This window comes from Strigops habroptila, chromosome W (assembly GCF_004027225.2).
Source record: "Strigops habroptila isolate Jane chromosome W, bStrHab1.2.pri, whole genome shotgun sequence".
NCBI lineage: Eukaryota > Metazoa > Chordata > Aves > Psittaciformes > Psittacidae > Strigops > Strigops habroptila.
In genome coordinates this window covers 27769111-27784998 of record NC_044301.2, presented here as the reverse complement: position 1 = coordinate 27784998, position 15888 = coordinate 27769111, and the positions used below count along the sequence as shown (strand labels likewise).

The window sequence follows — 15888 nt, the reverse complement described above, 5'->3', positions numbered from 1 at the left end:
AGAGACATTCAAGTCCAAGCTGGATGTGATTCTGGGAAATCTGATCTAGTTGAAGATGTCCCTGCTCATTGCAGGGGGGGTTGGACTAGATGACCTTTGAAGGTCCCTTCCGACCCCAACTATTCTATGGTTCTATTCTATAACTGTTGGTATGCGAAGAAAAGCTATGTAAAATGATAGCCATTTTCTTAATCCAGGATGCAGATACCATGGTGAAAGTTAGTAGTGCAGGAGGGATTTGAAAAAAAAAATATATATATATGCTTTTTAGTAAAAGACATTACCTTTATCCTGGTTTTAGCCTGGATAGTGTCCTGGGTTCAGCTATAACGATTATATTTCTTCCTAGTTGCTGATACAGTGCTGTGTTTTGGCTTTAGTCTGGGAACAATGCTGATACACTGATGTTTTAGTTGTTGCTAAATAGCATTTACCCCGATCAAGGACTTTTCAGTCTCTCATGCTCTGCCAGTGAGGAGGGGCACAAGAAGCCAGGAGGGAGCAGAGACAGGACACCTGACCCAAACTAGCCAAAGGGGTATTCCATCCCACAGCACGTCATGCCCAGCATGTAAACTGGGAGGAATTGAATGGAAGGGGCCGATCGCTGCTCGGGGACTGGCTGGGCATCAGTCAGCAGGTGGTGAGCATCCCTGTTGTTTGTTTGGGTTTGGTGGTTTGTTTTGGTTTTGGTGGTTTTGGGTTTGTTGGTTTGGGTTGGTTTGGTTTTTTTTAGTTTTCTCTCTCTTTGTTATTTCCCTTTAGTAGTAGTAGTGTAGTATTGTACTTTATTTCAACTATTAAACTTGTTTTGGGTTTTTTGAGTTTTCTCTCTTTCTCTTTTTTGTTACCTATGTTGTCATTATTATTAATAATAATAAATTGCACTTCAATTATTAAACTGTTCTTAACCCACAGGTTTTATCTTTTTTCCGATTCTCCTCCCCATCCCACTGGGATAGGGGGTAGAGTGAGCAAGCAGCTGTGTGGTATTCTAGTTGCTAGCTGAAACAAGTAAGCGATCTGTCTTTGACTTTTAACTCCAGTTTGTGCGTTTGACCCCGTCTCAGTAGAATTCTAATATGTTGTTTCCTTTGCAAATTCTCATGTTCTAAAATAGTCTTCCTTTGGGGGAGTTTAGGCAAAATCCCCCCCCCCCCCCCCCTCTCTCAACTGTGAAGATCTCCTTTGCGTTTGAAGGCTTGGTGGGGAAAACCTCAAGCATTTTCAGCCATTACCTCTGGATGTGTAAGGATGAAGTCATAGCCACAACCTAATTGTCAAATACTTGTTTTTTGTTGGGTGTATTCATTTAGGGGGACCTAAATTGACTTGCTATCTGTTAAGCTGTAGCCTTCCTACGTACTTCTGAGCACATCTTCAGTAGGTGGAGATAAACATGCAAGAAAAGTTCATGGTAGAGATTATATAGCTGACTCTGTTTTGTTTAGAATATGTTGCAGAAATGCTACTGTTGCTTTTAAGAGGATGTTCAATAAAATTAAGTTATGAAAAAAGACATAGAGTTTATCTTGAAAGTAGTACAGAAGATTTCATGGTAATTAAAGGTAAGTTCATATGGATCACTGAAGATGTATGACTAGGTAAAAATTAAAAATGTTTGGGATCGTGCCAGACACAGGAAAGTATCTCACGTACAGCCAGAGGACTCATTACATTAGTGACAAGTGAGCTTCTAGATGCATGATCATTCACGTTCCTTCCATGACATGAACATGTTTAGCAAAGTATTCGTTTCACCAATCCCATCCCTGTTAAAGTTTGGCCTTGCATGTTACCTAACATTATTTCAAACTAGTCACTGAAATCAGTAAGAAAATGTGTGAGTATGGGGAAGCTACTGTAGATTCTTGCGAGTAAGACTTAATTAGGGAAAATTCAGTCCACAATGAAATCACATAATAGTGGAATTTAGGTACTGAAGAGCATGTTAATGTGTTTGATTATAAATACCTAACCAAAGGAGGCAAATAGATCATTTACGCCCAAAAGGCAAAGTTACTTGGGTTTGAGGAACTTGGCTCGACAGGAGTGTTTGTGCAATTAATAATACTCATCCTGGCTCCTTCTGTTCATATTCTCTGCCCCTACAATTTTACTATCATGGTCACTGGAGAGCAGTATAACTGAGATGACATTGGCGTGTTTGGGATCTTCATTGGAATTTCTGCACACTTAATTATGTTTTCTTTCTATTCTGTCAAGATGACAGAGACAGAAGATTTCTCATGAGCAGAGGATTTAAGCAAGCAAAGCACAGCCTATTGGGTCTGGCTGATCATGCTTCAGATCCTTTTCTCAGTAATGAAGAGAAGCAGGTTAGACTAGCCTAAAATTTCTGGAGCTGTGTGAAGTTCAGGCTTTGAGCAGATGTGGTTCTGTTTGGGTGGAGCAGAGACACTCCCAGGGATGGGGCATCCCCCTTGTCCTCTCGCTACATGCCCTTGTACAAAGTCCCTCTCCAGATTTCTTGTAGGCACCCTTTAGGTAGCAGAAGGCTGCAATAAGATCTCCCCGGAGCCTTCTCTGCTCCAGGCTGAACAAGCCCAGCTCTCTCAGCCTGTCTTCATAGGAGAGGTGCTCCAGCCATCTGATCATCTTCGTGGTCCTCCTCTGGACTTGCTCTAACAGCTCCACATCTTTCTTGCGTTGGAGGCCCCAGCGCCGAATCCAGTACTCCAGATGGGGTCTCATGAGAGCTGGCTACACTCCTTTTGATGCAGCCCAGCATACAGTTGGTTTTCTGTGCTGCAAGCACACGCTGCCTGCTCATATTGAGTTTACCAATAAACACCCCCAAGTCGTCCTCCTCAGGGCTGCTCTCAATCCAGTCTCCACCCAGCCCGTAGTTGTGCTTGGGATTGCCCCCACCCAGGTGCAGGACCTTGCACTTAGCCTTTTTTAACTTCATGAGGTTCGCACTGGCCCACCTCTCAAGCATGTCAAGGTCCCTCTGGATGGCATCCCTTCCCTCCAGCGTGTCGACTGCACCACACAGCTTGGTGTCATCGGCAAACATGCTGAGGGTGCATTCAATCCCACTGTCCATGTCACCAAAAAGATGTTAAACAGCACTGGTCCCAATACCAACCCCTGAGGAACACCAATCATCACTGGTCTCCACTTGGACATCGAGCCATTGACCACAACACTTTTGAGTACGACCATCCATCCAATCCACCAAGTGGTCCATCCATCAAACCCATGCCTTTCCAGTTTAGGGACAAGGATGTTGTGCAGGACAGTGGCAAGTGCCTTGTACGAGTCCAGGTAGATGACATCAGTTGCTCTTCCCTTATCCACCAATGCTGTGGCCCCATCGTAGAAGGCCACCAAATTTGTCGGGCACAATTTGCCATTAGTGAAGCAATGTTCGCTGTCACCAATCACCTCTCTGTTTTCCGTGTGCCTTAGCATAGTTTCCAGGAGGATCTGCTCCAGGATCTTGCCGGGCACTGAGATGAGACTGACTGGTCTGTAGTTTCCTTGGTCTTCCTTTTTTCCCTTTTTAAAAATGGGGCTTACATTTCCCCTTTTCCAGTCAGCGGGAACTTCAGACTGCCATGACTTCTCAAATCTGATGGATAACGGCTTGGCAACTTCATCCGCCAGTTCCCTCAGGACCTGCAGATGCATCTTGTCAGGTCCCATGTACTTGTGCACCTTCAGGCTCCTTAGATGATCTCGAACTTGATCTCCTACAGCAGGCAGTTCTTCATTCTCCCAGTCCCAGCCCTTGCCTTCTGCAACTTGGACGGTGTGGTTGGAGCTCTTGCTGGTGAAGACTGAGGCAAAAAAGTTGTTGAGTACCTTGACCTTCTCCATGTCTCCTGGGTAACTAGGTCTCCTGTTTTACCCTGGAGGGGGCCCACATTTTCCTTCATCTTCCTTTTATCCCCAATGCACCTATAGAAGTTTTTCTTGTTGCCCTTAATGTCCCTGCCCACGTTGAGTTTTGTTAGGGCTTTAGCTTTCCTAACCTGATCCCTGGCTACTCTGACTATTTCTCTATATTCTTCCCAGGCTACCCATCCTTGCTTCCACCCTCTGTAGGCCTCCTTTTTATGCTGGAGTTTTTCCAAGAGCTCCTTGTTCATCCATGCCATCCTCCTGGTGTTCTTGCCCAAAATCAAAAGATGCAAAGATGCATCCACTTTGGATGCATCGCTCCTAAGCTTGGAGGAGGTAATCCTTGAATATTAACTAGCTGTCTTGGGCTCCTCTTCCCTCTAGGGCTATAGCCCATGGTCCTCCACCATGGAGATCCCTCAAGGGGCCTAAATCCACTCTCCTGAAGTCCAGGGCAGCAAGCTTGCTGTGCACCATCCTCACCACCCTAAGGTTCTCAAACTCCACCATTTCATGGTCACCGCAGCCAAGGCTGCCTCCAGCTTCACATTCCCCACCAGCCCCTCCCTGTTGGTGATTCTAAGGTCCAGCATAGCCCCCCTCCTCATTGGTTCCTCTATCACTTGGAGAAGGAAGTTATCATCAACACATTCCAGGAACCTCCTGGATTGCTTGTGCCCTGCTGTTTTGTCCCTCCAACAGATATTGGGGTGGTTGAAGTCCCCCATGAGGACCAGGGCTTGCGAACATGAGGCCGCACCTATCTGTCTATAGAAGGCGTCATCCACTCAGTCTTCCTGGCTGGGTGGCCTGTAGCAGACCCCCACTGTGATGTCCCTCCCTTTAATCCTGACCCATAAGCTCTTGGTTGGGTCCTCATCCATTCCCAGGAGGAGCTCCCCAGCCTGTCTTTCCTGACGAGCCTGTATCCTTCCATTCCAACACTAGTCATAGGAGGCATCCCACCACATCCCCGTGATGCCAACAAGGTCGTAGCCCTTCAGGTGTGCACACGCTTCTAACTCCTCTTGCTTGTTCCCCATGCTACGTGCATTGGCATAGAGGCATTTCAGTTGGGCCCCTGATGATGCTGGCTTATTGGCTGGAGTGGCTGGAAGACCTTTGTACTGCTCTTCAGGTGGACAATGCTTACCCGTGTTCCGTCTCCAGGCTCTTGGCATCTCCTACTGGCACCAAACTGGTAGGAGTGGGATGGATTGAGGTTCCCCTCCCCTGGCAACTTCAGCTTAAAGCCTTCTTCACCAGCTTGGCAAGCCCTTTCTCTGAGAGGTTGTCCTGGGTTCAGCTGTAACAGTTATTTTTCTCCTTCCTAGTAGCTGGTGCAGTGCTGTGTTTTGGCTTTAGTCTGAGAACAGTGCTGATAATACACCAATGTTTTTAGTTGTTGCTAAGTAGCACTTACCCTGATCAAGGACTTTTCAGTCTCTCATGCTCTGCCAGTGAGGAGGGGCACAGGAAGCCAGGAGGAAGCAGAGGCAGGACACCTGACCCAAACTAGCCAAAGGGGTATTCCATACCATGTAGCGTGTCGTGCCCAGTATAGAAAGTGGGGGGAGTTACCCGGAAGGCCCAGATTGCTGCTTGGGTCGGGCTGGGTATTGGTCAGCGGGTGGTGAGCAATCGTATTGTGCATCACTTCAGTTTATTGTTTTTTTTCCTTTCCCCTTTTAGTTTTATATTCTCTCCCCTTGTGATTTCCCTTATCATTATTATTATTGGTGGTAGTAGTAGTGGTTTTGTATTATACCTTAGTTACTGGACTGTTCTTATCTCAACCTGTGGGGTTTACATTCTTTCGATTCTCCTCCCCATCCCACCCGGTGGGTGGGGGTGGGGGGAACGGGGGTTGTGAGCAAACGGCTGCGTAGTTCTGAGTTACCGGCTGGGCTTAAACCATGACAGAGGTGGACCCCAGGAGACCAGGTTTCTCAAAATGAGTTCCATGGTCTAGGTAGCCAAACCCCTGGCTGTGGCACCAGTCCCATAACCATTCGTTGATTTGCCAGATTCGACTCGCCCCTTCAATCTCATTCCCTTTGACCAGGAAGACTGATGAGAAAACTACCTGTGCTCCAGAGTCCTTGACCACCGCTCGTAGGGCTCTGCGATCCTTCTTGATAGTCCACACTGCTCCTGGCTCTGTTGTGCCCATGTGAAACAGCAGCAGATAATCATAAAATAGTATGGGTTGGAAGGGACCTTTAAAGGTCATCTAGTCCAACCCTCCTGCAATGAGCAGGGACATCTTCATCTAGATCAGGTTTCCCAGAATCACATCCAGCCTGGCCATAAATGTCTCCACGGATGGTGCATCTACTACCTCTCTGGGCAACCTGTGCCAGTATGTTACCACCCTTGTAAAGAATTATTTCCTCACATGCAGCCTGAATCTCTCCTTTTTCAGTTTAAAACCATTAATAGTCACTTGGCTGCATGAGGCTCCGTAGTCCTGATGTAACATCCCTGATGTGAGCCCCCGGTAGGCAGCACACCTTTCTGGAGAGCACATCAGGCCAGCAAATGGATGCTTTCTACTATCACTCGTCACCTTTTCCTAGTTGTGCTTGTTATTTGGGGTGCACATTGGGCTGCCATCTTCATCTCCAGTGTCTTTCCTGCTGCGATGGGTCTTTCATTATTGGTTTGCAAAGCAACGAATGGGTTCTGCAAGGGCACCTCTGGCTTTGGGGGAAGTCTTCCTCCTTTGGGTCCTTGCCATTGCAAGCTTCCATTCCCCTTCATTATAGGCCCCCCGCTCCCTTCTGTGTGGTCTGCTGGGGGCATTTGGCTGTGGCTCTGTTGCCAACCATGCTTGGAAACAGCTATCTAACTTATTCTCAGCCTCCCCGATGCTACACAACCCCCTCACCACCTCCTGCAGCTTAGCCACTTGCTGCAGGAGGTCCTCCACCTGGGCACACCGTCTGCAGGCAGGTCTGCTGCCTGTCCCTGCCCCAAGAGAAAGCTCTAGGCACCTCCTGCAGCCTCTCCCTGAGTCTGAGTGAAGGCCACCACCAGCGTAGATGATGCAGAACCCTTCCCTGGAGCTGCAGCCTTTGCTTTCAACGACTGCCCACCATTCTCCACTAAGCGTCAGGTAGGATGTGTACCCCGACCCGTGCAGACGGCCTGTGGAATGTCCCTCCTTCAAGGAGGCACCCTTCTGCCTAAACTGCCACACCATGCCCTGCTTGCCACACTCCCTAGGACTGCCCTTGGTGGGAGTGGGGGCGCCGTTATTCCTGGCCCCGCCCACGCCACCTCAGCCAATATTGTGTGAGCATCCGGTTCCCGGCACTCTCCTGGGTTTCTCTGGCTCAGGAACTCTCTTCTACGCCGCTGTCCGCTGTGAGCCCCTGCTCCACTGCGGAACGTGCCTTCTCCGGAGCTCCTAATCATAAGCAATTAATGGAATACTGCTGCTTCATAGAATCACAGAATGCTTCAGGTTGGAAGGGACCTTAAAGATAATCTAGTTCCAACCCCCCTGCTGCCATGGGCAGGGACACCTTCCACCAGACCAGGTTGTTCAAAGCCCCGTCCAACCTGGCCTTGAACACTTTGAGGGATGGGGTATTCACAACTTCTCTGGGCAACCTGTTCCAGTGTCTCACCACCCTCATAGTAAAGAATTTCCTCCTTCCTAACGTCTAATCTAAATCTACCCTCTTTCATCTAAAAGCCATTCCCCCTTGTCCTGTCACTACATGCCCTTGTAAAAAGTCCCTCTCCAGATTTCTTGTAGGCACCCTTTAGGTATTGGGAGGCTGCTGTAAGGTGTCCCCAGAGCCTTTTCTTCTCCAGGCTGAACAAGCCCAACTCTCTCAGCCTGTCTTCAGGGGAAAGGTGCTCCAGCCCTCTGATCACCTTTGTGGCCCTTCTCTGGACTCACTCTAACAGCTCCCCCAACACAAGAGGGACGTGGCCCCAAAGCTGAATGCAATACTCCAGTTAGGGTCTCACAAGAGTGGAGTAGAAGGGCAGAATCACCTCCCTCGACCTGCTGGCCATGGTCCTTTTGATGCAGCCCAGCATATGGTTGGCTTTCTGGGCTGCGAGCGCATACTGCCAGCTCATGTTGAGCTTTCCATCAACCAACACCCCCAAGTCCTTCTCCTCAGGGCTGCTCTCAATCCAGTCTCTGCCCAGCCTGTAGTTGTGCTTGGGATTGCCCCAACCCAGGTGCAGGACCTTGCACTTCATATTGTTGAGCTTCATGAGGTTTGCACTGGCCCACCTCTCAAGCCTGTCGAGGTCCCTCTGGATGGCATCACTTCCCTCCAGCATGTGAACCGCACCACACAGCTTGGTGTCATCAGCAATCTTGCTGAGGGTGCATTCAATCCCACTGTCCAAGTCGCTGACAAAGATATTAAACAGCACCCGTCTCAGTACTGACCCCTGAGGAACGCCGCTCCGGGAGTGGGGGGGAAAGAAAGGGTGGGGGGTAGCGATCGAGCGGCTGCGTGGTTCTGAGTTACCAGCTCGGCTTAAACCACGACAATGGGGAACTACAGACCAGTCAGTCTTACCTCAGCGCCCAGCAAGATCCTGGCGCAGATCCTCCTGGAAACTATGCTAAGGCACATGGTCAATAAGGGGGTGATTGGCGACAGCCAGCATGGCTTCACTAATGGCAAATGGTGCCCGACAAATTTGTTCGCCTTCTACGGTGGGGCCACGGCATTGGCGGATAAGGGAAGAGCGACTGACGTCATCTACCTGGACTTGTGCAAGGTATTTGACACTGTCCTGCACAACATCCTTGTCTCTAAATTGGAGATTCATGGATTTGATGGATGGACCACTTGGTGGATAAGGAATTGCCTGGATGGTCACACTCCATCAGTGTTGCAGTCAATGGCTTGATGTCCAAGTGGAGATCAGTGACGATTGGCATTCCTCAGTGGTTGGTATTGGGACGGGCGCTGTTTAACATCTTTGTTGGTGACATGGACAGTGGGATTGAGTCCACCACCAGCAAGTTTGCCGATGACACCAAGCTGTGTGGTGCGGTTCACACGCTGGAGGGAAGGGATGCCATCCAGAGGGACCTCGACAGGCTTGAGAGGTGGGCCAGTGCAAACCTCATGAAGCTCAACAATATGAAGTGCAAGGTCCTGCACCTGGGTTGGGGCAATCCCAAGCACAACTACAGGCTGGGCAGAGACTGGATTGAGAGCAGCCCTGAGGAGAAGGACTTGGGGGTGTTGGTTGACGAAAAGCTCAACATGAGCCGGCAGTGTGCGCTCGCAGCCCAGAAAGCCAACCATATGCTGGGCTGCATCAAAAGGACCATGTGGGGTTGTATTTGGAGGACAGTGGACATGTGATGAGCCAGCCATATGAGGGCATCTTCTAAGCATGCAGCTGCATACCAAGAAGAAGATAAGAGGATGTGAACCAGCCATCAGAGAGCTTCTTCTAAACACGTAGCTGCATACCAAGAAGAAGATAAGAGGAAGAAAACATCTGCAGTCGGATACATGGGAAGAACACCAGGAATTAGGTGATCCAATAAGGACACTTACCGAGCCGCGTGATTGCCTCGTGCAAGAGGGCTTTTACCAATCAAAAGGCGCGTGACCGCATGTAGAGATAGAAAACTCTGTATATAAAGGGATCGTGGGAACAATAAAGTGGCTTCTGCTTGATTCACATTGAATTGTGTAGGGTCAATTGTCGTCTCTCCTCAGGACCATGGCCAGCAGGTCGAGGGAGGTGATTCTGCCCTTCTACTCCACTCTTGTGAGACCCCACCTGGAGTACCGTGTTCGGCCCTGGAGCCCCCAACACAAGAAGGATGTGGACCTGCTTGAACGAGTCCAGAGGAGGGCCATGAAGATGCTCAGAGGGCTGGAGCACCTTTCCCCTGAAGACAGGCTGAGAGAGTCGGGCTTGTTGAGCTTGGAGAAGAGAAGACTCTGGGAGACCTTACATCAGCCTTCCAGTACCTAAAGGGGGCCTACAGGAAATCTGGAGAGGGACTTTTTACAAGGGCATGTAGTGATAGGACAAGGGGGGAATGTCTTTAAACTGAAAGAGGGTAGATATAGATTAGACATTAGGAAGGAATTATTCACTATGAGGGTGGTGAGACACTGGAACAGGTTGCCCAGAGAAGTTGTGGATGCCCCATCCCCGGCAGTGTTCAAGGCCAGGTTGGACAGAGCCTTGGGCGACATGGTTTAGTGTGAGGTGTCCCTGCCCATGGCAGGGGGGTTGGAACTAGATGATCTTTATGGTCCCTTCCAAGCCAAACCATTCTATGATTCTTCACAATTTTAAGTAGTTGCCAGCATTTAGAACTAGGCAGTGAACACAAAGTATGCTCCTGCCCAAAACAGATTTTTTTTAATCAAATTTTTTAACTGGTAGTACATTCTCAGCAGTCACAGTCTATTTTCAGAGCCTTTGACAATTTTCAGATTAAAAGTTAATGTGACTACTAACTATATGTACCTCTATTCCTATACATACGTATATCTATACCTCTAATTAAATTTATCATAGAGATGAATTAATTCCTTCCAGTTAATTTTCTTAGAAAGATGCAAAACTGGAAAATTTAGAAGTTTGTCAATCAAAACGAGATATTCATAAAAGAAAGGGCTGAAAAGACATCTCATTTTTTAAAAGAGTAGAGGAAGTGCAAACACTCCCTTGTATGCTGGGAAAGGTCAGGGAAAAAGTTACATGATTACCACAACTATGTTTACAGAAGGTAAACAACCCACTATAAATGGCCAGAACAACACATTCAGACTGTGTAATCCTAATTCCTTCATACTTCCCAAGTTAAGTTTGTCTTCATTATTGAGTTTTTACAAAAAACAGCATACTTCAGTTTTTAAGATTTCCAATATGAGAATCTATCAGAGCTCCTGGTTAGCTGATCTACTGCCTGGCTACCATGACTCAAAATTCTAAGCTTATTTCAAGTTTTCTAGTTAAATTTGTCCAGCTCCGTTTACCAATATTCAGCTTCCTTTTGTTTGATTGGTAGAAGTGTCTTCACTATCAAGTTTTTAGTCTATGTAGGTCTCTTAAATCATGAAGGAGATCCTCCTCCTTTGTCTTGCATGACAGGTCTGAGCAGACTGAGATTCTTGCACCTCTCAATTTAGATAACTTTTCCCATTTTTCAGTTATTTTCCCAGTATCCATTCAAGATAGAAAACTGGAAAATATCACAAGACTAGATTGTTGGACCACAGAAATTTGTGAAGATTCAGTAATTTCTCTCCATAGATCTATTACTTCTCTTTAGCTCTGGTATTTACTAGAAGCAGTATCAGAAAATTAAATAGCAGCTTATTTGGGCTCACAGTAAAACTCTGACCTTAATCTTGGAAGTCTCGACTTTACAGTTAGGGCCACAATGAGCTTTGTACCAGCTCCAATACAGAACAATTTTTTAGAACATTTTAGAACATTCATAAGTAAATTGGTTCAACAGTTTAGGAATAAAAACTTCAAAAACTGTTTTAATGCAGGTACATGAAGAAATTTGGTTCCTACTGTAAATGTACTTTCATCCAACTGAACTAAATGGAAACCCAAACTTTCTGTATGGTACTAAAAATAAACCCCTCAAGCTATGCTTATAAACTAAAGTGAATTACTTTCACCATTATTCCTCAAATCCGATAAATGTAGTTTAACCACAGGAAAGAATACCCTCTTAGAAAATAGCTCCCGCTTACTGTCATACTCCAGCCTCATATACCCTCAATTTCAGATACTATTATATCACATGCAAATAATCTTCTACTGTTTCTAAAGAAGGAGCAAGGAAATCACCCTCAAAAAAGATGGACACAACCCATCTTTGCACAACAGCAGCCTGGCTTCATCTACCAGGGAAATTAACTTGACAGCAACAGTTGAGACATTCCAGGGCCTTTACATTGTCATCCATAACTCAGGGCTTAGAGTGCCAAAACTGTCTTGTGATGCTAACTCATAAGTACTCTTAATTTAGTGTCTCCAACAGCATAAATCATTCAAATGCACTGACATATATTAACGGTTTATTCTGTGAAAGAGCTGTAACCTCAATTGCATGAACTGAAAGCACATGCATTTTGTAACTGTTATGGCAACCACACCATGGCAGCTAAGACTAAGCAAACTGATAGTAAGAAAAGGATTATCGGTTAAGCAAAGACAGTCTACTGGACATGAATATGACATAGTTGTAGACACAAGTATGTGTAAGATCGTCCATAAGTCCCACAATGAAAGGCCAAGGGAAATGGTGCAAATCATGGTGCATCCCATCTCCTTTGAAATATGGGCATTCCTACAGCTTTCATTTCAAGGTCAGAAATGTAATATGTGCAACTGATTAATCTAAACTATGAAATTTGAAGATGCAGGGCATTTGTACTCTCCTTAGCTTTAAGGCAGAACATGATTCAAGTAGAACTTCAGATACCCAAAGAAATTATGTAAATATGGATATAAGCTTGGCACTCAAATTTCAGAATTAAAGCCTTGCTATACCATTTTTGAAATACCATAAAAAATGGGGAAAAGTGACTGTTTCTACTGCATAGTGGATCCTAAAAAGGGATTGCATGAAGTATGCATATCCAGAAAAATAGTATTAAAACACAGAAACTGTAATGAATGCTTAACTTCAGTGATTCTTTTCATGGCAGCCCTGAAGTAGTTGCCAAATCTGGCATAAAGAAGAAATTTCTCCAGGGACATACTGGCAAGAATCCTAGCTGCTTTGTCCTTTTCCCCCTTCCCTTAAGTACTAAGCAGAGATAACCTGTTTAGAGCAGCTGGCATGTCCCATTCATACAAGTTTGTCTCTCTAATTGCAAAGGGAAGGAATGACTGAGATAGAACCATAGATGGAGAATAGCTTGATTTAGTTAGGGTTCTAGAGATGAATATAAAATTTTATCAGAAAAAATCAGAGCAGTTTCCAAATCAAAAAAGCATTATTTAACACTCAATCATTAGTTTGCTCATGGCAAAATGGTAATTAAGTCTCTCTTAGAATCATAGAATCATAGAATCGTAAGGGTTGGAAAGGACCTTAAGATCATCTAGTTCCAACCCCCCTGCCACGGGCAGGGACACCGTGCCCTAAACCACGTGGTCCAAGGCTCTGTCCAACCTGGCCTTGAACACCGCCAGGGATGGAGCATCCACAACCTCCCTGGGCAACCCATTCCAGTGCTTCACCACCCTCACTGTAAAGAACTTCTTCCTTATATCTAATCTAAACTTCCCCTGTTTAAGTTTGAACCCATTACCCCTTCTCCTACCACTACAGTCCCTAAGGAAGAGTCCCTCCCCAGCATCCTTGTAGACCCCCTTCAGATCCTGGAAGGCTGCTATGAGGTCTCCACGCAGCCTTCTCTTCTCCAGGCTGAACAGCCCCAACTCTCTCAGCCTGTCTTCATACGGGAGGTGCTCCAGCCCTCTTATCATCCTCGTGGCCCTCCTCTGGACTCGCTCCAACAGCATTATGTCCTTTTTATGTTGAGGACACCAGAACTGTACACAGTACTCCAAGTGAGGTCTCACAAGAGCAGAGTAGAGGGGCAGGATCACCTCCTTCGACCTGCTGGTCACGCTTCTTTTGATGCAGCCCAGGATACGGTTGGCTTTCTGGGCTGCAAGTGCACACTGCCGGCTCATGTTAAGCTTTTTGTCAACCAACACCCCCAAGTCCTTCTCCGCAGGGCTGCTCTGAATCTCTTCTCCGCCCAACCTGTAGCAGTGCCTGGGATTGCCCCGACCCAGGTGTAGGACCTTGCACTTGGCTTGGTTAAACTTCATAAGGTCGGCATCGGCCCACCCCACAAGTGTGTCAAGGTCCCTCTGGATGGCATCCCTTCCCTCCAGCGTATCAACCGAACCACACAGCTTGGTGTCGTCGGCAAACTTGCTGAGGGCGCACTCAATCCCACTGTCCATGTCGCCGACAAAGATGTTGAACAGGACCGGTCCCAACACCGATCCCTGAGGGACACCACTCGTTACAGGTTTCCAACTGGACATCGAGCCATTTACCACAACTCTTTGCGTGCGGCCATCGAGCCAGTTCTTTATCCACCGAGTGGTCCATCTATCAAATTGATGTCTCTCCAATTTAGAGACAAGGATGTCATGCGGGACAGTGTCGAACGCTTTGCACAAGTCCAGGTAGATGACGTCAACTGCTCTGCCCCTATCCATCGGTTCCGTAGCCCCATCATAGAAGGCCACCAAATTGGTCAGGCAGGATTTCCCCTTAGTGAAGCCATGTTGGCTGTCACCAACCACCTCGTTGTTTTTCATGTGCGTTAGCATGCTGTCCAGGAGAATCTGCCCCAAGGTTTTGCCAGGCACAGAGGTGAGGCTGACTGGTCTGTAGTTCCCTGGGTCTTCCACCTTCCCCTTCTTGAAAATGGGGGTTATATTACCCTTCTTCCAGTCATCGGGAACTTCACCTGACTGCCAGGATTTTTCGAATATGATGGACAGTGGTTTAGCAACTTCATTCGCCAGCTCCTTCAGGACCCGTGGATGGATTTCATCAGGTCCCATGGACTTGTGCACGTTCAGGTTCTTAAGATGGTCTCGAACCTGATCCTCTCCTACAGTGGGCCTAAGGTCTTCATTCTCACAGTCCCTGCATTTGCTTTCCAAGACTTGGGTGGTGTGGTCAGAGCATTTGCTGGTGAAGACTGAGGCAAAGAAGTCATTAAGAACCTCAGCCTTCTCCAAATCCATGGTAGCCAGGTCTCCTGATAGCTTCCGGAGAGGGCCCACATTGTCCCTAGTCTGTCTTTTATTTGCTACCTATCTATAGAATCCTTTCCTGTTATCTTTTACATCCCTTGCCAAACTTAATTCTAGCTGGGCCTTAGCTTTCCTAACCTGGTCCCTAGCTTCCCGGGCAATGCTCCTATATTCTTCCCAGGCCGCCTGTCCTCGCTTCCACCTTCTATAAGCTTCTTTTTTCCCTCTAAGTTTCCTCAGCAGCTCCTTGTCCATCCATGGAGGTCTCCTGGCCCTCCTGCTGCACTTTCTTCTAGTCGGGATGCAACACTCTTGAGCACGTAGCAGGTGATTCTTGAATATCGACCAGCAGTCTTGGGCCCCCCTGCCCTCTAGGACTGTATCCCATGAAACCTTACTAAGGAGGTTCCTGAAGAGGCCAAAGTCTGCTTTCTTGAAGTCCAGGGCAGTGAGCTTGCTGCATGCTCTTCTCACTGTCCTGAGGATCTCAAACTCAACCATCTCGTGATCACTAGAGCCAAGGCTGCCCTGGAGCGTCACATTTCCAACCAGTCCCTCCCTGTTGGTGAGCACAAGGTCCAGCATGGCACCTCTCCTCGTCGGCTCCTCTATTGCTTGAAAGAGGAAGTTGTCTTCCACACAATCGAGGAACCTCCTGGATTGCTTGTGCCGGGCCGTACCGTCCCTCCAACAGATGTCAGGATGGTTGAAGTCCCCCATGAGGACCAGGGCCTGCGAGCGTGAGGCTGCTCCTATCCGTCTGTAGAGCGCTTCATCCACAGAGTCCTCTTGATCAGGCGGCCTATAACAGATCCCCACTGTAATGTCCCCCATTGCTGTTTTCCCTTTGATCCTGACCCACAAACACTCTGTTACCTCATCACCCGTCCCCAGACAGAGTTCCATACTCTCTAGCCTATCATCACTGACATAGATAGCAACGCCCCCTCCCCGTCTGCCTGGCCTGTCTTTTCTAAACAGCCTGTAACCTTCCATTCCGACACTCCAGTCATAGGAACCATCCCACCATGTTTCTGTGATACCAATGACATCATATTCCCGTAGCCTTGCACACATCTCTAATTCCTCTTGCTTGTTCCCCATACTACAGGCGTTTGTATAGAGGCACCTTAGCCGAGCTCCAAATGAAGCCGACTCAATGGCTGGGGCAGCTGGAACATCTCTACATCGCTCCAAGCACTTATTACAGGTGCTGGCAACTGACCAGGAGTGTTGGGATGGATCAAT

General features: G+C 47.4%; 1 protein-coding gene across 1 annotated transcript in view; it reads left to right on the top strand.

Annotated features, from left to right (window-relative positions):
• Positions 1–8394: 8394 nt before the first annotated feature.
• Positions 8395–15888, top strand: part of LOC115618985 (zinc finger SWIM domain-containing protein 6-like) — a 68384-nt gene continuing 60890 nt past the window's right edge. The window contains exon 1 of the mRNA XM_030511002.1: positions 8395–8574. Within this exon, the coding sequence (XP_030366862.1) occupies positions 8395–8574 (180 nt within the window). The remainder of the gene's footprint in view (positions 8575–15888) is intronic.